The sequence below is a fragment of the Solanum tuberosum genome, unplaced genomic scaffold (genome assembly GCF_000226075.1).
Source record: "Solanum tuberosum cultivar DM 1-3 516 R44 unplaced genomic scaffold, SolTub_3.0 scf00091, whole genome shotgun sequence".
In the NCBI taxonomy this organism is placed as follows: domain Eukaryota; kingdom Viridiplantae; phylum Streptophyta; class Magnoliopsida; order Solanales; family Solanaceae; genus Solanum; species Solanum tuberosum.
This window is the reverse complement of record NW_006239016.1, coordinates 365,327-389,438: the sequence shown is the minus strand read 5'-3', so window position 1 is coordinate 389,438 and position 24,112 is coordinate 365,327. Positions and strand designations below refer to the sequence as shown.

The following is a 24,112-nucleotide window of genomic DNA, read 5'->3' as shown; positions in this document are numbered from 1 at the left end:
TTGCCCCCCCCCCCCCACCCCTCCTCCTTTTTGAATTTTGCATGGAAATTTTCGGTTCTTTTCTTGACCCGAAAATAAAATGTGGATCCGTAGATCCGGAGGGGCTGTAATTTGCTTTGTATGTAGCTTTGTTTTTGTGATTTATGATAGTTTCAACGATTAAAATTTTGCTTCAGACATCGATATATTGGAAGGTGGATAAAATATTAGATAACATGAATGATAAGGTTTATCAAATATGAATCTAAATTTATAAAAGATGGTCCCCGTCAATTACTTATTTTTTTCCCTCGCATTCCACTAAAAATGATGCGTATGCTTTTTTCTCAACTCTGCCATTGCTTTAGGATTATCTTCTCAGTCTCTTAGGGACTCGTGTATGTTCAATAGCAAGAACTTAGTTTTCATGTCATTCATTAAAACTTATTAGAGGTATCACAACACGACTTGAACTTTTTGTTCAATTCTTAAAAATGATAGAGATTTTTTCTTAAAATAACATTCTTATCTTCCGCCAATAAAATAATTATTCACATATATAATAAGATAAATATTTGCAAAGTGGAGTCGAATACAGTGCGAGACATGAAGGATAAATTTATAACGATTAGCTTTTAACACTAAATATTAGATATCATGCATTTTGAGCTGAAAGGAGATAAATGAAAGGATGCCTTTGTATATGACAATAATAGTTAAAGGATATATATAGTATTTTATAAAAATCTTTTAACCCAAATTGAGAATAATAAATTCACCAATTCTCTCAACATGTATCAGTGATTGCAAAGAACCTTGAAATGATTTAGATGGATGCCTAATAAAAGTATTGGCATGTGGTAGTTGGATCTGATAACACAATGTTTCTGGTGAAAGGTGCCAAATTAAATTTTAAAAAGAAAGGGAAAAGTAGCATAGCAATAGGAATTTAGAAAGGATGTGTGTCATGATTATTCTTCTATCAAAAATTCTTTATTAGCTGGCTAACTCAAGGATAAAAGACACCTAGATACCATTATTAAAATTTTGCCACTTCTTCCCTATTTTGGACATTTCATTTGGGTGTGATTCACATATTTTCTTTCTTTTATTATAAGCATATGCATATTACATGTAAATAATAACATCTCCTTTATTTGTTTTAACATATAGTATTTGTTATTCTCTAAATTTCAAATTACAATATAAGAAGATTTAATTGTAAATGTCTTTTAAAATGATTTAAAACAAAAACATCACTATCGTAAGCTTCCTTTGGATTAAGACAAATATTGATCAAAGCAAACAAAATAAAAATGAAGAGCACACCCGGTGGGACTCGAACCCACAATCGCCTGATTAGAAGTCAGACGCCTTATCCATTAGGCCACGGGTGCTTTTTTGGCATTATTAGCAGTTTTAGTTGTTTTATAGATTATAAAACTAATAAAAATTTGTCTTTTAATCAAAACAGTTCTTATTCCCTGACACTTAACTATTAGGCATAATATATAAATGTGTCATTCAACTTAGTTTGAGTTGACATCTATGCCGTCTAACTTTGAGTGTGCACAAGTAGACACTTATATTTGTATAAAATTGAACAAATACACACATGGCATCCCACATATTGTCATATACGGCGTCCTACATGTTTTATGTCATGTAGGACGTGTGTTTACTTGTTCAATTTTATCTGAGTTTAAGTGTCTACTTTTGTGCACAACAAAAAGTCGAAGGGCATAGATACCAACTGAAGTCAAGTTAAAAGACATTTATGTATTATGCCTAACTATTTAAGTAAACATGAAAAGGATACTAGTGCTGCTAGCAATCCGAATTGTGTGTATTAGGTGTACATGTAATAGGGATATTAACGGGGCGGGTTAGAGGCTTAGAGCAGGTAAAAAAATTATTTTGCTTTGACTAATTTTATTTAGTATTTTAACTTTCAATTAATTAAATTTAACTACCATAATAACCAATTTAATATAGTCACGTACAAAAAATATTCAAGGATTAATCCAAAATAATATTAAGCATATTACTACAATCTAAGGAATACGAAAAAGCATTCGAAGACTCAACCTAAACGTTATAAAAGTCACATCTTCAATACTCTTAACGTAATTCATAATAAAAAGCGAAAAAGAATGCAACATTTCCCCATTTTCAGCTCCAACGACTAAGACCATCCAATGTCATATTTAGGGCCAATCATCTCACAATGCCATTTCAGATAGATATTATAAATCATTGTCATATATCTCTGACTCTCACCTATCAATTTTGGAGATTCAGAAATGGCTCAAAGTTACTTATTCTCCCTGCACCTAGCTAAAACTAGTTTTACCCTCCAGTTCACCCAACACCCCCTGTAAAGAAACCAGATGCCGGTTTGTTCCTAAGGAATCAGTAAAGAGGACATCCATATTCAGCCCCGTCAGATTCAGGGAAACTTATTCATTGACAGCTTAACGTATCAGGAACACAGTAAATGGTGAGTATTCAAGGGTGTAACACAATCATCGTCCAACAATAAAAACATAGAAGTTGGATCAGATTTTTTCGTCTTAGAGCAGAGCGACACTTCAGCCATTAGTGCAACGAATCAGAAGGAAAGCCCAGTAGCCAATACAGCCATAAGCACTTCAAACCAAAAAAATGCCAACCCCCCGGTACAAATATCTCATTTCCAAACAAACTACCAGTAATATTTCCACACAAATCATTTTAAAAGGACAATCTGATATAGATGAAACAAATGACTACCGGAGACAGCAGGTCTAAAAAATTATACAAGATGCTTTCTCATACAGAAGAATCAAAAGAATGAACAACAAAATACTAAAAGGACATTACTACAGGCTTTCCTTCATTTTAGTGCCTGATAACTGTTGTTGGCAAGTCTCTCTAGTAACAACATTACATCAACCTATGACACAATTCCCTAATGACTGCTGTCACGACTTACAACATAGGATACATGATGCTTACAACCATCAGCTATTATAAATTTTCAAAATGTGAGTGGCAAAAAGAAGTTGAACGTATATGAGCAACTGCTCCACCTTCCCTCAATTTGCAGTTGACTTTGACATGGCCTGCTTGATAGCCTCAGCATATGTCCTGTGTTGGTAGGTGAGTGTTGATTCAAGCAAGTCCCATAGGGATGTTTTCGGGTTCCAAGCTGGTCAAACAACAATTCAAATTTCAGAATATTCTTAAAACCTGTAAAATGTATAAATTATTCAATAGATGAGAAAATACATGCATACCAAGCTGTTTGTTGATTATAGTCATATCCGGAATTCTCTTGTCACTGTCATCATACCCTTCTCCATAAAATTCTTTGGAACTTACATCAATGGTAGGCGTTTCAAGAGAAGATTCTCCACTCACCTTCGAATAGACCTGTTATGCAAGAATAGGAGCTGAGGAAATGGATGGACAGATGCCACACTGAAATGTAGAACTAAAAAAGCCACCACACCAAGAAATATATCGAGGGAAAAACACAAAAGTAATCACTCAATTAACCTTAGTCATCATTTCAGCTAGCTGTCGCACAGTAACTTCATTGTTAGGATTGCCCACATTAAAATTATGACCATTGGCCCTCGCAGGATTTTCCTGATAGAAAAATAATTGAATCAGCATATAGTTTTATGCATCTGAAAAATTCACATGAAAGAAGATGGAGGGCAAACTAACAATCATCAAGAGAACAGCTTCAATAGCATCCTTGATATATATAAAAGTTCTCTGTGATTCCCCACCATCAACTAATTTCAGTGGTTCACGTCTTAAGAGGTTCTGAAAAGAGAGAATGAAATAATAGGAAGTGAGATTCAAGTGAACATATTTAAGTTTCAATTCAATTAAAATAAATCAGAAAACAAATCATTCGTACATTACTAAAGCAAGCTAACACTCTTGGAACACCTTCACTAGGACCATCAATGCCCGGAATGAAATCCATCCTGGGACCAATCCAATTGAACGGCCTTACAATTGTGAATTCTAAACCATTCTCAGCACCCTCAGCTGCAAAATAGTATGCATAAGAATTATAGGAGAGAGACTATTCAACTTTAAAAACAGACAAAACTCCACATACCATATATCAACCTCTCAATCAATTGCTTTGCACAGGCATATGACCACCTCTGCTTCTCAATAGGTCCAAAAATGCAAGGGGAGGTGTCTTCCTTAAGCACATAGTATGCAGGATCCTAAGAGATAATCAGGAGAAAGAGTTAAAACATCTCCAAAATTTGAATAATACCAGAAGATGGTAAATGAATGAGTACTACAGCATCCGTGATTCTACAACAAAAGTAACCATATAGTTAAAAATGCACAAGACTGAATGATTCCTCATCCATTATAATTCAATCTACATGATAATCCATGCAACATACAAAAAAAGAACACATTGTTGTCAGTTTTTAATCACTTAGCAATTACTCAAAACTCCCAAGAACTGTGTATCAGAGAGGATAACAAATATATAAGCACGCAAATGTTAAGTATCAAACACTTCCTTAAGTTTTATTTTGATATTAGGAGGAAAAAGATGCTTTGTAGAACAAGTTAAATCTACCTAGAAGAACTATGGAACAAAGCAACTTAAACATTGTATACTAAAGTTGTAATAGTATAAACTAAGCCCAAGTGAAACCTAAGAAGAGCTCTGGGCAGGACCTATCAAGATCATCCCACACATAAACACAACTTCCTCAAGTCAGTGAACGTCAAACCGATGTTTATAACCGAAACTCTGTGACAACACAACTAGAACAACTTGAGGCAACTTTTCTCTAACTACTAAAATATCTTTGTCCACAAAATTTGCTGAATCAATCATCAAGCTTTACACAAGCTGTCATAGACAAAGATAACTGGCTTCATAAGCTTTTCCTATAATTGAACATTTTCAAGGTAATTCCTTAGTTTCTCCTCAACTGTACTCATTTAACAAATTCATGCAGTCCAAATATATCTTAAAATTCACAGAAATATCAATGTATGCAGAACATATTGCAAACATGGCTTAATCAGTAAACTAAATAAGCCAAAATCTCAATATTTATCATTGAACGAGAAAGGGGGAGGAAAAAAGGACCAAAAAGAAAACAAGAACCAGAGGCAGACGATGTTTTTTATCAGGAAAGTAAGATTTCATTAGCAATTGCATCGAGAAGATGCTAAAATTACAAGTTGTAGCAAAAAAATTAGCTCCTGATAACAAAAGAACTATTTGCCCTTTAACATTGAATAGTACTAAAAAGAGAAGAATGAGATAAGGAACTTCATTCCAAGTCATAATACCTAAATAGAAACAAACTTCCAAAACAACTTTACTTAATTAGTATCACTAACACATCACGTTTTGTTATAATAATACCGAATTCAGAACATCCAAGTATGCTATAGAAATATCAAATAACCTAGTGAACATTAATTATCATTTATAAGGATAGGACACAAACTCCCTGAAATGACATGATATATGAAGAAAACAACAAAGCAAGATTTACCTTAAGTTTTGCATTAAATATGGCAGAAATAAGATGTTAGTGAAGTCTCACCTGCCGCAGTGGGCTGTCTTTGGGTAAAAAGGCTCCTATTGTTTTCCCATAAATTTCACAGGTGGAAAAGTGAATAAGACGCTTTCCATTTTCTGAGCAGTACTTCACCTGTATTAATCAATTCACATAAAGTTCACACAGTAAATTCAAGAGAAAAGTAATATTCAACCGTCAAAGTATTAACCACCAGAATCAAAATTATCTATCTCAACTAGATTCATTTCCAGTAACAACCATCCGCTTCACTAAATATGAGCAATGAAAGGCTGCATGAAGTTAAAAGTGAGAGATGCATACCACTGGAAGAGCATCAATGAAGTTGCTGTAAATAGTATCAAGTGGACGAGTGTTGTAATCAGCTGGAGTGCAGATCGCAGCAAGATTGATGGTCTACATCACAAGAAAAGACAGAAGTCAGCAACAGTCAATGATTTGACCGGATCAGCATTTAAAAATTCAAGGAAAATGGGTCTAAAGATGTGTCGGTGCATAAAGTAGTCCATGATTACAGCAAGATCACACTAAAATGATAAAATAATCCAAACATACAGGATTAAACAATACATTCAAGGACATGATATTCATGGACGCAAAAGCTTTAGAGGCCAAAAATAGCCACATGAAAAAGCCTCTGGAAATTCTCTTTCATTTTGAGAAATCTGTGAAAATTGCCTTACGCAACACGACAATGATGAAACTCAGATCCAATAAGATCTCAAATTCACAAAGTAGATCCCAACAAATGAATATCCAATACTTATTTCAGAATGTTATGCATTAAGCTAGCTATGAACGCTACACATAATAGTAAGAACAAAATTAACGAACAGAATTTCGTGATAACACGATTCCCTATTCACAACGCATAGATCCATTTTTCATGCAAATGAGAAGCAAACAAAATGCTGAAAACAAGAAGAAAATAAAAATGCGCGGGGAAAAAAGAACAATAAGAAAGAGCGAAATGAAATTACCAGATCTGCCATCTTGATAAGGCCTTCAAGACGAGAATCGTTCTTAATGTTGATACGGTGGAACTCAATACGATCAGCCCAGGCGAGAGTAGCCGGTTCGAGGAGATGCTTGATCTTGTCATTGCTAACATCGACGGCAAGCACCTTGTGCGGCGTCTCCGACATCAATTTCTCACATAAATGCGAGCCAATAAATCCTCCGGCACCAATCATACATATTGTAATCGGCTTAATCGGATTTCCGTCCAGATCTACCCTTCCTGCCATTTCCAAAATTCTCTAGAACTGCTACTTCTTCGTTAACTTTCACTCTAAAAGATAGAAATTCGTTGCTTCTCTGAAGGGAAAATGGAAAAAATGACGGTGAAGAAGAGGAAATAATATGAGGGGATGTATTTAAAGGAAGTATAAGGAGGGAGTGTGTGGCTGCATTCATTGCTTGCCTATGTACGCGTTTAATAAAATACTGCACACGGAAAATGTTACTAGCCACTGGATTTTCTCTGCTTTTCTTCATCTCTCAACAATTCGTTATAACTTGCTATTGCTAGTAAGATATTTTTCCTCTTCACCTTCCAATTATTTATTCACCCTTATAAAAGTAAAATTGATTTTCTATTGATAATCGGATAAGAAATAACTTATTCACGTAAATATATTATGACTTATTATATCTTTTTTATATATTATTTATAAATATATAAATTTCATTCTTTGTTGAAGGTTATAAGCGTAATTTTTCATCGAATTTAAACGGTTTAACTCTTAAAAATTAAAAACCGTCACATAAATTAGGATAGAGGAAAAACATAAATACATTTTAAAAAAATAGTTAGTCATTATTATTATTGACTTATTAGACAAGTGAATCTTTATAAGACTATATATATTTGAATGTTTGAAATAACATGCGATCACAAATTTATTTATAAAAAGAAAATATGTAAGATTTGTGATTTATTAATATGATATATTAGAATATTTTAACAACTTATTTAAAAGCATGATGTGTTCATCTACTAATATTCCTGTTATATAAATTGGAAAAGTTCTGATAATTTTCATGAGAAAATATTTAACTTTTGAAAATAAAATTATACGTCTAAATAAAAATTTAATTAATATCAATTGAGCAAGACACCATAAAAAAGCTTCCAACTGTGTCATGTGATTGAGCAACAGTCAACCAATGAGCTGTCCACTCTTCATGCTAACCTGTCCTACACGCAACCAATGAGCAGTATTTTACACTAATTTTAGTATGAACCATGGAGTACTGGTTTTATTTTACAGGAGTAATCAGAGATTATAAAATATAATTTCTAGGCGTTTGATCATAATTTTTTTTTAAATTATTATTATTTTATTTGTAATTTATAATGTTAAAACTAAAGATTAAGTTATAGGTTTCCCAAGTTCATTATCTATTAAAGCTATCAAAATTGAATTTACAAATATAAATACACACGTGAATTCTAAACTTAACACTAATATCTAGTTTTAATATCTAAATTAATGATTTTTTCTACTTATGCTTCATCTCTAATAAATATGTGCTTATAATTAAAAAAACACTTAATTGACAATTAGGTAAAAGGAGTATGATTCATATATAAAATAAGTGGAAAATTGACGAATGAGATGTAAGATAGTAGTAAAAAAAATAATTAATATATTTTGAGACCAATAAATTATGATAGGATCTTAAATTTGAACTCATAAATCATTAATTTACTTTTAAATATAGTGTGAAAGTACAAAATATATAACTAAGGACTAAACACTTCCCTATCCTTAAAATCATTAGTTTAAATTATGTATACTCTAATCTATTTAACTTTTAATACCATCAATAATAATCCTTCTCCTTAGTTCTTCATTTTTGGGCCATAGGGATTAGGAGGTTGAATCAAAAACTTAGAATTAAGCAGAAACTTATCACAAGCAGAACCATTTATCATTTAAATTAAAGTTGCTCTTAATAGTTTTCATCACGAATACTTAAAATAAATTTTTGACAGCAATTTAAAATAAAATGTGATAGATAGAGAGTATGGGATCATCAAAGATGAGGTGTACTGGATGAGGCGACTTCACCTTTAATTAGAGATCTAGGTTTGTCTCTTGGGTATGAAAAGATCTTTACCCTAATGAGCCTTTAAGCGGTGCAAATCCAAGTGATCGGCTCCATTATGGATACGAAATATGAAAAACAAAAAAGAAAAAGAAAACAAAAAGGAGTATGGGCCATTTTGGCTATTGGCCAATAGTTTAATTGCAGAAATGGCCAATATTTAAAAAGTGGCCATGTCAAATAGAACTATTTGGCGAAGTTAGCTGATCCGGTACTCCGACAAGGCTAGTACTTGGGCCGATCTACTAAGCCCAGTTAACCGTCCGAAGCCTAGTCCCCTTCCTTTCCTAGGGCCTTTCCGATTTGGATCCGCAAACAGATCAGACCAACTATCAATGAATATGGTGCAGTGAATATAACTGTTTCTTCTTTAATTAGAGTTATCGAATTTGAGCCGCAAAATCCTCTACCGAGAGGTTTAACTACCTCTGCATTACAGTCTTCATCTTATAATTTATGTGTAAACCAAACGACCCCTAAATTATATAAAAGGGAATTAGCTATTCTACCTCTATTTTTTATTTTATTTTTTCTGCTTGTTTCCCACTAGAGTATTTTAGATATCTGTGTTTTCTAGTAAGATGTGCCATTTTCCCGATAATTCGGGTTCTACTCTTGGAATTATCTATTTATCTCGCAAATAGAGAAGTGTTGACGATTGAGTTTTGAGATATGTCATCTTTTGCATGTAACGCACAAGGCAAGGACACGCGTCTTTGTAGACAACCCTCGATTTCATCACACAACAAAACGTTAAAACTTGCCAAAAGACAAAAGACTCCATTCTCATACTCATTATATTTTTACCAATAGTTCGACTGGACACTAAATTTAAAGGAAAAAAGGTCTGAAAAATACTTTAATTTAGATCGAAATTAGTGTTATGATACCAAATTTTATGGAGGACCTTTTACCCCTGCACTATTTAATAGTGTATTTTAAATGTATATATGTGTCCACGTGGACACATTACTATTTATAATGATGCAATATTATGATGTCTACGTGATCACATATATACCTTTAAAATACACTATTAAATAGTGCAGAGGGATAAAAGGTCTTTTACAAAGTTCGGTATCGTAACAACAATTTTGATCAAAATTCAGATATATTTCAGACTTTTTTCCCAAATTTAAATATTACGATCGTCCACTTTTAATTGTTATAACTTCTATTTTTAAAGTCAAATTACAAAAACTTTGATTAATATTTTACGATGTATTTTTTCATCATGATGTGCAAAAAATTGCAATTTATAATACTTTTCGTATAGTTTTTGAATATGTTAATTTTTTATTTAAAATATCAAATTAATGTAATTTAATTTAATTTTTAAAAATTAGTTAAATTAACTTTCGAATAACGCAACATAACAAATAAAAGTAAATTTCTCGTCACCACTGACTCCATCTATTGCCACGTGTTCCTAGCGCTTACTACTAACTTATCACCTTGATCACTTCTCTTGATCCTTCTTACCCTTATGGAGTTTCATTATTTTCCAAAATTTTGTTTGTTACTCTGCTCTTCTCAATTCTTCATTCTGAATTGATGGGGTTCTTCCATTTCTTGAATACACAGCTTACTACAGTTTTTCAGGTCAATCTGAGTGTTATTTCTAATTATATGGATGGTAAAGTTAGAATCTTTAGTTCAATTCTTCAATTTTGTAAGCTCTGTTTTCTTGAACCAGTAAAGTGTTCTTCAGTGGTCACTCATGAATCATTTGACAAGAAACAAGAAAAAGCTGTGTATGTTTATGATAAGCCAAAACACAAGAAAACAAGTAGAGAGCCTAAGGAATGGAGGTGTATAGATAACTGTTTTTGGATAATTGGATGCTTGTGTATAACTTGGTGGCTACTTTTATTTCTATGCAATTTTTTGCCTGCTATTTTGCCAGGTTTTAAATTGGCTGAATTACCTGGGAGTAGGCTAAAAAATGAAGGGTTGAATGCTCATCACCCTGTTGTTTTGGTGCCTGGGATTGTAACTGGTGGTCTTGAACTTTGGGAAGGCAAGCCTTGTTCTAAAGGATTATTTCGTAAGAGACTTTGGGGTGGTAGCTTTGCTGAATTATTCAAGAGGTTTGTCTTTGTAGACCCCGTTAATTTCACGTATGATCATTGAACTTCAACAGTAAAATTACACCGTCCCAATTTATGTGACACTTTTAATTTTTTTGAGACTTATATTATGTGAAGTTTGACTTCCATTCTACTGACTCGATAAAAAATTTAGAATTTTAAAATCTTAAGTTGATCTAATTCAGTTTAGCTTAAAAAATTAATCAATTTGAATCTCGAGAAGCAAAACATGCCACATAAATTGGAAGGAGGGATGGAGTAACAATACTAGGCTCTTTGTGTCTGGTAATTGGAATGAGTACAATCTAAACCTGAGCATCCATTGGAGGCCAGGTCTGTGTCCAGCTTTCATAGCATATATTTAAGTTGGTTTGGTTAAAAAGCTCGTAGTTGGACTTCAGAGTGACTAACTTTATTATATTAGTTCGTAGTTGGACTTTAGAATGACTAACTTTATCTATTAATATAATATTTAAGTTACAAAGTTATGTTTTGTCACGTTAAGTAATTGTATTTTACCAGCTATAACGGTAAAGTTCAGTGATCATTCGTGAAATTAACCATTGCAGAATTGGAATTACCTTTGATTCAATCGGATAATGTGGAGTTTTAAATCTGAGTTGAAAATCTTTTCTGCAATTGAATTAGGCCATTATGTTGGTTGGAGCACCTATCTTTGGATAATGAAACTGGGCTTGATCCACCGGGAATTCGAGTACGTGCAGTTACAGGATTAGTAGCAGCTGATTATTTTGCTCATGGTTATTTTGTTTGGGCTAATCTTATTGAAAATTTGGCAAAGATTGGCTATGAACAGAAGAATATGTATATGGCGTCTTATGACTGGAGGCTATCCTTCCAAAATACAGAGGTATTAAATTATTTTCTTCATTTCTTCATTTTTACTATTACGTACTGTTTTCGTTGCTACTATAATCCTGTAACTGCAAGCAAGTTGGAGTCGACCGTATGAATCCTAGGTCACTCCATTAGTTGCAAATATTTTTAATAGACATATCAATATTTTGAATGAAAGAAAAAATTGTTTCTTCGTACATTTAGTTGAAAAAGTCTCAGGAAATTCGAGAATTTCAGGTTGTTATCCTTCTTGAGGACATTGTAGAGATAATTCTGATACAATTTTAAAATTTGGAAACAAGCAGATCAGAGACCAATCTCTGAGCAGGCTAAAGAGAAAAATTGAGCTTTTGTATGTTACAAATGGTAACAAGAAAGTGGTGGTAGTGCCTCACTCAATGGGCGTCAACTATTTTCTCCACTTCCTGAAATGGGTTGAAGCACCTCCCCCTGTTGGAGGGGCTGGTGGCCTAGGTTGGTGTGCCAAGCACATCAAAGCAATCATGAATATTGGTCCGGCATTTCTCGGAGTACCAAAGGCTGTTGCTAATATATTGTCTGCTGAGGGAAAAGATGTTGCGTTTATCAGGTTTGTAATATAATTTATCCATAATTATCCTCTCTTATGTTTTTAGTTAATTCTTAATGGCAGCAACTACCTAGGGAAGTTCCTTTTTTTTTTTGTAAAGACGTCATTTTGATCTGCTGCGAAGTGTCATTTGCATGGTCTATTTTTGCGTTATAATCACAGAAATGAAATTTCAACCAAGACAAATTCCTTTACTCTCTTTGTTTTCTGTATATAGGTTGGTCTATCACTGGTTAGTTTGATTTTGAGAAAGCACTTGTCATCTATAGATTTCGGATAAGTAATACTGCATGCAGCACCTCCAATTTTTCATTTGAAGGAAATTCAATACTACATAGGTTTTACCTAACTGTTTGAGAGATGTACGTTCTTCAGTAGTTAAAATTCTCGATTTACGTTTTCTGTCACAAAATTTCTTTTGAGTTTATAATTGAAGGCACCGGTGAAGCTGGAATTTGATTCTTTTCTACTAGCAAGTGAGGTACTCATCACATTTACTTTGCAGAGCCATGGCTCCTGGTCTGTTCGATTTGGAAACCTTTGGTTTTCAAACCTTTCAACATGTTATGAGGGTATTTCGAACATGGGACTCTGTCATTTCATTGCTACCGAAAGGAGGAGAGACAGTCTGGGGTGATCTGAATAGGTCCCCAGAAGAAGAAAATGTATGTCATTCAGCAAAGACACAATACCTGCATTCCTCTTCAAAGGAGAGCAATGGAAATGATACTGACACTCGGAGGAGTATCCAGGAAAAAGAACTGGCAAAATATGGAAGATTAGTGTCATTTGGGAAGGTAGCATCTGAGATACCTTCGTCACAACTCTCTTTAATAGATCCAAAGGTAAAAGCTATGAGTTCTACCTTTTTATCTTATATTAATATTCAGAAAAAACACTCTTTGATCAGACATACCTCTTATTCCCTTTAAATGTGATTAACAATGGAATGAGTGGTTTTATAACAGGAAATCTTGTATGAAAACGCACCCATTTCCAGCACATCATGTGAGGAGTTGATGACAGAATATGATGGGATGAGTCAGGAGAGCATCAAGAGAGTGACTGAAAATAAAGCCTACACGGCAAGAACTCTAATAGATCTTCTCAGGTTTGTAGCACCAAAGACGATGCAGCGTGCTGAGTCACACTTCTCCCATGGATTAGCAGATAACTTAGAAGACCCAAAATATAGTCATTATAAGTACTGGTCAAATCCACTTGAAACAATGTAAGTGTGAACAAGTAGTGAATTTACTATCCCCCTTTTTATTTTTCCATCAAATGCACCTCTGTGACTTCACTTAATCCCAGTGCAATAAGTCAATCATGCGCTAATATGATGAAGCATGCTTCATTTAGGTCCCTTGTGTTTCTTAGTATGTTAATAGTCAGCATCATTTTTCAGGTTGCCAGATGCTCCGGATATGGAGATCTTCTGTTCATATGGAGTGGGAATTCCCACCGAAAGATCATATGTCTACAAGATATCACCTTCTGATAGATGCAAGAGCATTCCTCTTCAAATTGACATCTCTGCAGATGGAAGTGACAATGATTGCTTGAGCGGTGGAGTATACTTTGTCGATGGCGATGAAAGTGTACCAGTCGTGAGTGCTGGCTTCATGTGTGCAAAAGGATGGCGAGGCAAGACACGTTTTAACCCCTCGGGCATTGCTACTTACATAAGAGAATACCAGCACAAGCCACCAGCTAGTTTGCTAGAAGGGAGAGGCACAGAGAGTGGTGCCCATGTTGACATTCTGGGGAACTTTGCCTTGATAGAAGATGTTCTACGAGTTGCTGCTGGTGCCTCAGGTACAGAGTTAGGTGGTGATAGAGTTTATTCGGGTATCATGGAAATGTCAAAACAGATAAATATTCAGCTATGACATCAAAGATGTTTTGATACATGGATGAAGAACAAAGTAAAGGTCAGAGGGAAGAGTTCAAAAGATATTGGGAGTAAATATGAGTACACTAGTGCTGTTACTAGCACTGCGGAACACAACTTAGGAGAGGAACTTGAATGACTTGAGACACAGCCCCACGAAAGAATCACCGCAAGTCAAGTTGGTAACTGGGGCACCGTTGGCATTGATTGTAAGTTTCTAACTCAAAGAGTAGCATTTCTGACTTATCTAATCTAATTCTCAATTTTCTATAGCCAAGTTGAGTAAAACTCTGGTCGCCTTAAATTGTTTAGGTCTGAGGGGCGTTGATCAGTGTCGCTACTTATGCAAATTTCTGTTACGGATTACATTGACGATTGACCTCAACTTAATAACATTTGCATGGGCATCACTTGTGAAATTTTTAAAATTCTGTTTTGCTAAGAACTACAAAAGCAGAGAAGAAATTAGATGTTTGAATATCACTTCAACCGTTAACTGCTGAAGAAATACTTACACGATTGATGCAGTCTTGTTTTTATTTTTTCTACTAACCAGGTTCCATTTAAGAGAAACTAGAGTACCATCTCAGGTTCGAAATTCCAAAATGAGTGTGATGTATCTCCTCTTACAGATGGCCAGATGGGAAAAAAAATGTATGTTCTGTGAGAAAAAACCAGCTTAAAATCCCCACTACCAACAAGAAAATCGTCTCCTTATGTATCATCTTGGGGTTGGCAAGCAATAAATAAAATCCAAAGACAGCTTATATCATAGAACAAAGCTTGCTCTTTCCATTGACCACCAAATCCAAAATTCTATGAAGGTATAAACAAACTAGTTAGAAATTATTTCCTTCTCATAGAAGATCAGAAAAACAAGTTTTAGTTTGTCCATGATAAATAAACTTAAGCGGATATACGGACAACAAAAGAAGAGTACTGAACGTGAACTCCATGTTTTTCCTTTCCACCAAAGAGTAACCCAAACGACAGTACCATGCAGCAAAATTGGATTCTGAGTCCTGCCCGATTTCATCATGATACATGCAACCGTGTCATCACCACCAACCTCTGGAACTATTCTACAAGTAAACAGCGAATTGGGCAAACTGCACAACGCTTACAAGAATTGTTGGATGGAATGGCGATAACCTCCACATGGGACAGTTTTCCAAGCCACCTAGTTTCAATGCCAGATACCTAAACAGTAAGCTGGGACGAAGGCTCATGGAATCAATCAGAACCATGTATTGCGAGTGAAGAAGAAGAGATTCGCCAGGATGTTAAACCAAGCCAACACTTGTATATTGTGCCACTTCTACAACATCAGCCAAACCACTTCTCCACGGGTCCTTTCAGAGAGATATAACGTCATTCCCTTTTAGCTGTATTACCCCTAGATTGCCCAGATAAATGATGAGCATGCATCTTACTTCATCGTGTTAAAATTTATCAATCTTGGATCTTTCATGAGTTCTCCTCCCGCAGTATACCTGTGTCATTTACTTTGAAATGAAGATTGTATTAGCAGCTTAGCAAACATTTCTCTTTTCATATACAGTAGTATCTAACAACCATGGAAAAAAGATATAGAGTAAAGATAATTCTGAATTCATTTATGAATCAGTAAGTGGAACAATAGATGGATCTGAAACCAAATACAGTCAAATCGCCAAACACCAAACAGGAATGAGAATTCTCAAGCACGTCTGAATTCCATATAGGATGGTAACAAGAGAAAAAATAGAAAAAATCTTACTTGGTGTATTTGCAACAGTAGTGCAACATTTTATCAACATCTCCTTCATTCACATAGCATCCCTCCATAGAAAGGGCTCCCTTCATGTGGTCGTCGAGGGTTCTCCATCGACTTAAAATTTCAACAATTCCGTTTAGCTATTCAACGATGAAAGAAAACAGAGAATTCGGAAGCTAACATATAAATCAATCAATTATGACCCAATTCCAAACTAGTGGTGTCCGCTATGGGAATCCTCCATATCCGGTGCGCTCTACTCAGGCACATTCCATTCCAACACTACCAGAACGTAACATCAGTTTAGAAAAAGAAATGCGGACACTAGTGAGGAAAATTCTTTTATCTTCAACAAAAAAAAAAAAAAAAATTTTTTCTAAATATTTGGATCTTTCATGAGTTCTCCTCCCGCAGTATACCTGTGTCATTTACTTTGAAATGAAGATTGTATTAGCAGCTTAGCAAACATTTCTCTTTTCATATACAGTAGTATCTAACAACCATGGAAAAAAGATATAGAGTAAAGATAATTCTGAATTCATTTATGAATCAGTAAGTGGAACAATAGATGGATCTGAAACCAAATACAGTCAAATCGCCAAACACCAAACAGGAATGAGAATTCTCAAGCACGTCTGAATTCCATATAGGATGGTAACAAGAGAAAAAATAGAAAAAATCTTACTTGGTGTATTTGCAACAGTAGTGCAACATTTTATCAACATCTCCTTCATTCACATAGCATCCCTCCATAGAAAGGGCTCCCTTCATGTGGTCGTCGAGGGTTCTCCATCGACTTAAAATTTCAACAATTCCGTTTAGCTATTCAACGATGAAAGAAAACAGAGAATTCGGAAGCTAACATATAAATCAATCAATTATGACCCAATTCCAAACTAGTGGTGTCCGCTATGGGAATCCTCCATATCCGGTGCGCTCTACTCAGGCACATTCCATTCCAACACTACCAGAACGTAACATCAGTTTAGAAAAAGAAATGCGGACACTAGTGAGGAAAATTCTTTTATCTTCAACAAAAAAAAAAAAAAAAAATACTTCTGAATATATATGAAAAGGATACAGCAAATGTTCTTGCTGTTAATTTGGTGGAACTTCTATGGTCTTCGCTGGAATCATCAACATTGCAGATAAGAAGTTCATCCTCAACCACCTCTGACTTGCTTGTGAGAACTGAGACATGCTGGTGCAGCTTTGACGGATCAGTTTTTTGAATTCGCACCAGCAACCTTGCAAGAATGCTCCAAATTGCGCTCCGTGCTTCAATATCATCAGAAGCAAAAGGAAACACACCAAGTAGACCCTGTAAGAAAGGTGTGTCTGAAAAGATCCAAGTGTCATTACTGATTCGATAAATTGACATAAACTAAGGCCAAAAAAAATCAGGCAAGCATATGTTGGTGTAATTATGAACTCACCCTGTGATATCTCTAAAGCCAGATCAGTTGCATCAGTCAGAATATTTGCTGTCAAAACTGAAGCAGTAACACAAGAGTTGGCAAACTGCAGGCAATGCATATATTAGGAAATAGCCTCTGCTTAAGGACTCAAATATTGCAGTAATATTTCTGCACTACCTTATTCTTCTTCTTTTTGGGGGATAAAGTTCTATGCAGCCTACTTTATTGTTTACTTCCACATTTTGTTCTCTCAAGTTGTTTGATAGATGCGTAATAAGGGAAACTGTGCTTTCACTGATCTTTGGCTCAATTTGAGATACGTAAGGATAAAAATGAGAAGGCTCTGCAAGCTGTTAACAGCATACCTCAGCTTTATCTGGATGCTTGATCAATTGAACAAGTAGTTGGAAGAGTTCCTTGTTTGAGCAGATTTCTTGTGAATAATCATCAATGACTGAAAGCGCTTCAACAGTCTGAAGAATCGAATCTAGAATGGAATACCTGATGTAGCACATAACCACTATATCAGTTGATCAGTGAACTGCAAACACAGAGGTTCACCACAATGATAATTGAAAGGAAAGCCTCATGCATGGGCATGAGGGGGGAAGGAGGATGACTGCAAAAATGATGAGATGCAATCTGTTTCTATGTTATATAATTCCCAATTCTTGCACAGAGAAAACCTAGTAATGTGAACTCCAAAAAGTAGAAAATCTATTCACCACACACGATACGAATAATGTTTAACATGGAAAAATATTAAAGAGAAGTACAACATGCCAAGGAATAAAGTCCTGAAGAATTGTGGCACAATAATCAGCAATCATATTAGCAGAAAAAAAATTTAGCAGTGAATGGAGAATGAATTAAACTACTCCTAGAAAAGGCCATCCCAAGATAAGAAAAGACCAGACCTTTCAGGTGATCTTTCTTCAGGGGTTAACTTGCTTATCTCAACAGATAGGAGATCAACCAGACTCCGTGGGAGATCTAATTTTATCAGTGGTGGTAGCAGTATTGCAACCACATCCTGCTTACTTTCTGCTATTGCTAAGAGAAGATTAATGCTCTGTAGACAAGAAAAAATTACATCAGATGCAAATGCTGAGCAATAGCAGAATAGAAAGCAGCACAAAGACCATTAAAAAGAATAATAGGAGAACATTTCAGAAGGACAAAAGATGGTATTAGATCTCTTTCAACAAAATTAACAGATTAGGAACTTAATGACTTTATCTATCGGACAGATACTATTTCCAGATACCATCCTCGAATTGCATTTGATTCAAAGACAGTTGCTATGCCGCTAACCATAAAATAATCTTTATATTACAAAAAGAAATTCAACCCTTTCGCAAGTCCTAGAGAAGTTATTGGTAGAAGTATTTGGAAGTGTGTCATCTATGAATCAGTGATGGTAAAAAAAATGATGATGGTGACCACAATAACAATGAGTATGCTACTTTAGCATCAAGTTTGTCTTTGGAAGGAGACATTTATTTGATTTAGGGTGAAAGTCAGAGAAATACAAACAAACGCCATATATACTCATCCAATAAGGAACATATATATCACTTTTTAAATTGCAAGACCCAGATTCAAGAAAGTCAGAAGCAAGCTAGAGAGACAATACTGAAAAATGAAAAGCTACATGGAAAATTGAAGCGAGTCATTGCTACCTTCTCAAGAAGCTGAATGTTCAAAGTGTTCTCTACAATCCATAAAATACGACATAAAATATGTTCAGGTTGCAGTGCTTCTGCCAAAAAACCACTTTCGTTGCTTGGAAGAAATAAAGTTATCAGCCTGTAGGCAATGCCAACTATAAGAAAATTTGATCGAAAACTATAGGAAACTATGATGCATCTTATCACATGTTCCTAGAATAGAAAACAAACTCCCATACATTACTATACTGAACTGGGATCATCAAGTCAACGGTAGAGGACTTTCACAGTGACATAATGTGGGTTGCAATTAAAAAAAAAAGTAATACTTAACAGTAACAAACATAACTATGATTTCAGATTAACAGTAACAAGCATAAGAATGATATCCTCCATGAGAGCATTGTAATATAAATATTACTACCATTTATATTGCCCCCAATCCCCCAAAAGAAGGTTGAAAGAAAAAACAGTGTGGGCTAAGTTATATTCCCTCAGTAAAGTTACTGATATTAGCAACAAGATAAAAATATCAGGGCAGAATCAGTAACTAAATTCTGTCATAAAATAATATTATACCGGCATGCTTCACAGAGACATGCTGTGTCATCTAGAAACAATTGTTGCAGTACTGCTCCAATCAGACCATCCGTAGTAGTGATTTTTTTCCGTGAGACATCATGGCAAGCTAGGTTCCCAATAATACCAAGGTTAATTTCCTGTTTACATGTAATGACTTCATCAAACCATCTCTCAAGTTGAGTCATCAGAATACCTTAATATAATGAAGTAAACCTCCAAAAAGAAGAAGGATCCAACAGAAGAATAAAGGAAGACTTACAGTAATCCGGGCAGATTTTGAGACCATCAGAGTCGCCAAAAGCACTTCAAGAGCAAAGTTTTCAACCTGCACATAGAACTTAATCATCCCTCTAAAAACTTGAGTAGTGAACATGTGCATATGGAAGGCTATCCTCCCAATAAGCATATTCAACCCCCCTGACCCCTGATCCTCTTTTTCTTTGGATAAGTTTATAGAGCTTTGATCATCCAAATGGGAAGTTTCTTTCCTAAGCTGTTGGAAGCTCTTCTCTAATTTGTATATACAGCAGGGTACACCAAGCACCAACCATCTGAAACGGAAAAATTGGATGCCAGTATCTACAGAAGAAACCTCCTCTTCTTTCCTGAAAATATTCTCAATGACATAAGAATTCCAGCGTCTACGCCTAGGCCTAAGTCTCTTCAGAATAAATGCTTCTTAACCAGAGCTTCAACTAAGAAACTGGAAGGCCTCTTTTGCAAAGCCTTCAAAATGCCCCTGATTGTATAAAAAATTCTTATCACAACTATTAAAAACACAAGGAACCTCCTCTTCTTTCCTGAAAATGTTCTCAATGACATAAGAATTCCAGTGTCTACGCCTAGGCCTAAGTCTCTTCAGAATAAATGCTTCTTAACCAGAGCTTCATCTAAGAAATTGGAAGGCCTCTTTAGCAAAATCTTCAAAATGCCCCCGATTGTATAAAAAATTCTTATCATAACTATATAAAAAAATACACAAGAAACCTCCTCTTCTTTCCTGAAAATATTCTCAATGACATAAGAATTCCAATGTCTACGCCTAGGCCTAAGTCTCTTCAGAATAAATGCTTCTTAACCAGAGCTTCAACTAAGAAACTGGAAGGCCTCTTTTGCAAAGCCTTCAAAATGCCCCTGATTGTATAAAATATTCTTATCATAACTATAAAAAATACAGAAAACTTCTGCTTTTATTCTTAGGTAAATATCAAAAACAGAAAAGAATGGGTGAAACGACCCACTCTTCCTCCAGCCAACCGAAAAAGATCAAGTTCCTAGACAAGTAGAAGTTCTAAATACCATGAATTCAGCGTGAGTTTTACTAGCTGCTAGATCCCATAAAATACAGCCAAACTCTTCCCAAGTCTCTTCTCCTACTGCCACATCCTCACACTCATTTTGACAATAGAACTTGTCATCTACTGATTGTTTGACAAAAGTTTCAACATTCTTCATATTTTCAGACTCATCAATAGACCAACTCTGGCCTTCTTCATTCTCAGGTGGAGAAGATGTGGTTATCTTGCTTCTCTCTCCATGCTTCACATTTTCTGGTAGGAGCTTCCGGATCAAAGATATTATATAAGCAGGATCAACTGTGGTTGTTATATCAAATAGCTGCAGAATAAATCATAGTACCTTGAGAGAAGAAGCCAAACAAATTGAAAAAAGAATCTAAAAAACAAATGCAGGCTTAATCTATCAAAAACTTTTGAGCAAGAAGTAACAAGTTTCTGACATAAAATATAAAGAAAAAATAAGAACACGCAAGTAATAAGTAGCAGTCTTCTATTTATGTGATGCACAAGCGTTGCTAAACCAGCAGTCAGAAACACTCAACATGCAATATTGGTCAATCTTCCACTTGTCAATGTTAAGCATGAGTAAGAGAAGTTTCAAATGGGTTACAGTTAGTGCCTCTGTAACCAGATATTCCTGGATTCCAATAATTTATCGAAAAGGCCAATTTTGTATATATAGTCGTTAAACTTTTAGCTGATTGTACCAACCAAAAAAAGCTTCACTTAACCACATAGTTCTTTGTTGTTGCCCTAGTAGAGCAAGTAACAAAGATGAAACATTCTCTTTGTGCAGTTTTCCTTTCTCACTACACTAATGCAAGGATTCTTGTCAGTCTAGAAGTATCTATCTTAGAAAAAAAAAATTGATTAGCATTAGGGGCCAAAAGTCTAATAAGGTCGTCATCAACATAATATGAGTCAAAATTGGTAAAACATAGACAAATTTTGATGAATTTCCCTTCATTTCAAAGACATAATCCAGCAAAAGTGCAATCATTTTTCCTCACAAAGGCGAACAGGGTCAAGTAATATCTTTTTTTTTTATAACCGAGAAATCCGTCTGTGACCCGCCCTTTGGACCAATCACAGCCTTCTACATTCGGTGGATAATGGGCCCGCCCCTCTACCCTTCTCCACTTAAATACCGGGCTTCGCTTTGCGTGGTATGGGGATTGAACCAGTGACTTAAGCCACAAATCCTCCACCTTTTCCCACTCGAGCTAAGCCTTGGGGGCAACTGGGTCAAGTAATATGAAACGGAGGAAGTGTTAAATTGTAGAAGAAAACAATGAGTACTTTTCAATCCAGCAAAAGTGGAATCATTTTTCCTCACAATATATCAGCTTCTAGATATGGAGTTAGCAGGAATTTAGTACGCGGATGACATCATTTCAACCAGATTCCTTACATGATGCATTAGCTATTGCATTGGAAAAATAATAAAGTAAATAAATTGCAACAAACGTAAGTCTTCCACGAGTATTAACCAATAGAACCCTAATTAATTCAAATCTCAGACTATTCAAAGACACAGTATTAACATGAATTGGTATATTTCTGGGTGATGAATACATTTTCATGGATTACCTCACCGGAAGGAGCAGGAGGGTGATGAGTACTGCTCTGAAATTCTTGTTCCGGTGCTTCTTCGTTATGTCCAGAGGGAGATTCCGATGGAATTGACATACCGGAGCTAGAGACTGTAAGCTAGGGTTTTCGCGCTCTTTGATCCTTCTTTTTCCCTTTTGAATGGCGAAATCGAGGAAAGACAGCTTATATAGTACCTGATAGATTATTGCATTTTTACATTGATTATACAGTGGTTAATTACGTACTGTTTTTTGGGATCAAGATATAGAGTAGACTAACCATTTCCTTTATTCAAATACTATATAATTCCAATCCAATCTCACATATATATAATTTTTTATAATTGTGGTGTTCGAACCAGCTTGCATGCACAGATAAAAAGAATTTAACTAGTATTTTATCTTTACTGAAAATTGAACGTAATGACTTCTTGATGTCCAACCTACTTCATTGACCACTAGAGCACACCTTTGGGTGTCTATCTCATACAGTATAATTACTTATCCGAACGTTTTAGATTTATTAGATTTTCATATGAAGCAAATTTTCTTCCCCTCAATGGTTGCGTTGAAAATGACTATAATTATGCGTCTTACTTTTAATGCGTAATTTTCATTTACATTTCGCATTAAGAAATTGCTTGAATTGGCCGTCAATACAAGGACAAATGGATCGGTGATTCACTATTCAAAAGACAACATTAGTAATCAGTACTCATATATGGACTGATAATGATCTCAGGGGGCGGAGCTATTACGTGTCCACCTTCATCGGAAAAAAATGTCATAAATACAAGTAAAATAATATACAAAGTGATTGAATAACATATTTTGGACACCTTTGAGTTTGACATAATAGGTTGTTGTAGCCTAGTGGTGTCAGACAACTCAAATGAGCTAGTACTCACGTCTTCGAATTTGACTAGCAATAATTGTGCCTGGAGACCCTTCATGAAATTCCTGGCACTGCCACGGATTATGATCCAATAAATCACCATTACATGATTCATAGAACTTCCCTCAACAATTTTAGTATTGAGGTTCAATTGATTGATGATAGAGTTGTTCCACCTACAACCTCGTAAATATACATTGAATAGATCTTATTTTTGTTGTTGTTTCAGCTTTGTCCAATGTACTCCTATAATATTGTTAGTTAAGAACCAAGGGAAATACTGTATCCAATTGGCGATTCCCAGTTAAGCCATTTGAGATTTAGGTTTCCATTTGGCTATGAGTAGATGGCTCTGCAGCATAATTTATAGCTAGCGCCATCATGTGTTTTGTGGGACTTGGCATATACTCTTGTAATTTGTTACAGTAACATGAATTCGGTATTCATTTTCATTTCATCCATAAGCAAGATCCTATGATTTGCTAGGAGCAAAAGAAAAGACAGTTGCTGCAGAAACCGCATGGGCAGTAAGTTTATACCGCGGATGACAACAATATTGTAAGTGTACTCCTACATAGTGAGGCATGTAGAGGTTGAGAGTATACACTGATGTAACCTTACATTGGAGGTAGAGAGTGGTTTCCAATAGACATTCAGCTCAAGGAAAACAGTTCAAAGCAGTTTGGAAGAAGAAATAACGACAGTGAAGGAGCCAAGTCAAAACATTATAGAAAACATGACAACATTCTAAACAGTAAGTTAAACAAAATAAGAGATAAACGAAGTACA

General features: G+C 35.1%; 3 protein-coding genes, 1 long non-coding RNA gene and 1 other non-coding gene across 6 annotated transcripts; 1 reads left to right on the top strand and 4 right to left on the bottom strand.

The window, feature by feature from the left end:
• Positions 1-1,303: 1,303 nt before the first annotated feature.
• TRNAR-UCU (transfer RNA arginine (anticodon UCU)) lies at positions 1,304-1,376 on the bottom strand. Its single transcript has one exon. It is a non-coding gene; the product is annotated as a tRNA-Arg (tRNA).
• A 1,299-nt stretch (positions 1,377-2,675) lies between these two features.
• On the bottom strand, positions 2,676-6,963 carry LOC102597534 (UDP-D-apiose/UDP-D-xylose synthase 2-like). The gene is made up of 9 exons (XM_006347158.2): positions 6,548-6,963; positions 5,871-5,963; positions 5,574-5,681; positions 4,100-4,214; positions 3,893-4,026; positions 3,694-3,795; positions 3,520-3,612; positions 3,258-3,393; positions 2,676-3,169 (listed from the first exon to the last, which is right to left on the bottom strand). The coding sequence occupies exons 1-9, from the start codon at positions 6,812-6,814 to the stop codon at positions 3,057-3,059; spliced, it is 1,161 nt and encodes a 386-aa protein (XP_006347220.1). The 5' UTR covers positions 6,815-6,963; the 3' UTR covers positions 2,676-3,056.
• A 3,223-nt stretch (positions 6,964-10,186) lies between these two features.
• LOC102597079 (putative phospholipid:diacylglycerol acyltransferase 2) lies at positions 10,187-14,641 on the top strand. Of its 2 annotated transcripts, XR_367329.2 has the most exons (7): positions 10,187-10,771; positions 11,420-11,642; positions 11,935-12,218; positions 12,724-13,063; positions 13,187-13,449; positions 13,627-14,321; positions 14,425-14,640. XR_367329.2 is itself a non-coding variant. In XM_006347157.2 (6 exons), exons 1-6 carry the CDS (start codon positions 10,236-10,238, stop codon positions 14,108-14,110), a joined length of 2,130 nt encoding a protein of 709 aa, XP_006347219.1. In that variant the 5' UTR covers positions 10,187-10,235; the 3' UTR covers positions 14,111-14,641. The 2 variants fall into 2 exon arrangements, 1 of the variants encoding a protein (XP_006347219.1); XM_006347157.2 differs by having other exon boundaries at positions 13,627-14,641.
• Positions 14,642-14,881: 240 nt separating this feature from the next.
• LOC107060623 (uncharacterized) lies at positions 14,882-16,229 on the bottom strand. The gene is made up of 2 exons (XR_001473441.1): positions 15,872-16,229; positions 14,882-15,617 (listed from the first exon to the last, which is right to left on the bottom strand). It is a non-coding gene; the product is annotated as an uncharacterized lncRNA (long non-coding RNA).
• An 18-nt stretch (positions 16,230-16,247) lies between these two features.
• On the bottom strand, positions 16,248-22,606 carry LOC102596541 (protein saal1). The gene is made up of 11 exons (XM_006347156.2): positions 22,427-22,606; positions 20,838-21,155; positions 19,798-19,863; positions 19,536-19,675; positions 18,969-19,095; positions 18,204-18,358; positions 17,652-17,787; positions 17,305-17,389; positions 16,950-17,206; positions 16,554-16,690; positions 16,248-16,299 (listed from the first exon to the last, which is right to left on the bottom strand). Exons 1-11 carry the CDS (start codon positions 22,523-22,525, stop codon positions 16,293-16,295), a joined length of 1,527 nt encoding a protein of 508 aa, XP_006347218.1. The 5' UTR covers positions 22,526-22,606; the 3' UTR covers positions 16,248-16,292.
• Between the last annotated feature and the right edge of the window lie 1,506 nt (positions 22,607-24,112).

Coding starts and splice junctions, on each gene's coding strand:
- LOC102597534 (XM_006347158.2), bottom strand. CDS start 6,814: ATGGCAGGAAGGGTAGATCTGGACGGAAATCCGATTAAGCCGATTACA. Junction 3,394..3,519: donor TAGCTGAAATGATGACTAAG/GTTAATTGAGTG, acceptor CTTGCATAACAG/GTCTATTCGAAGGTGAGTGG. Junction 3,170..3,257: donor TATAATCAACAAACAGCTTG/GTATGCATGTAT, acceptor TTGTTTGACCAG/CTTGGAACCCGAAAACATCC.
- LOC102597079 (XM_006347157.2), top strand. CDS start 10,236: ATGGGGTTCTTCCATTTCTTGAATACACAGCTTACTACAGTTTTTCAG. Junction 11,643..11,934: donor TATCCTTCCAAAATACAGAG/GTATTAAATTAT, acceptor GGAAACAAGCAG/ATCAGAGACCAATCTCTGAG. Junction 12,219..12,723: donor AAAGATGTTGCGTTTATCAG/GTTTGTAATATA, acceptor TTTACTTTGCAG/AGCCATGGCTCCTGGTCTGT.
- LOC102596541 (XM_006347156.2), bottom strand. CDS start 22,525: ATGTCAATTCCATCGGAATCTCCCTCTGGACATAACGAAGAAGCACCG. Junction 18,359..18,968: donor ACATTCAGCTTCTTGAGAAG/GTAGCAATGACT, acceptor TCTTGTCTACAG/AGCATTAATCTTCTCTTAGC. Junction 17,207..17,304: donor GGCTTTAGAGATATCACAGG/GTGAGTTCATAA, acceptor GGATCTTTTCAG/ACACACCTTTCTTACAGGGT.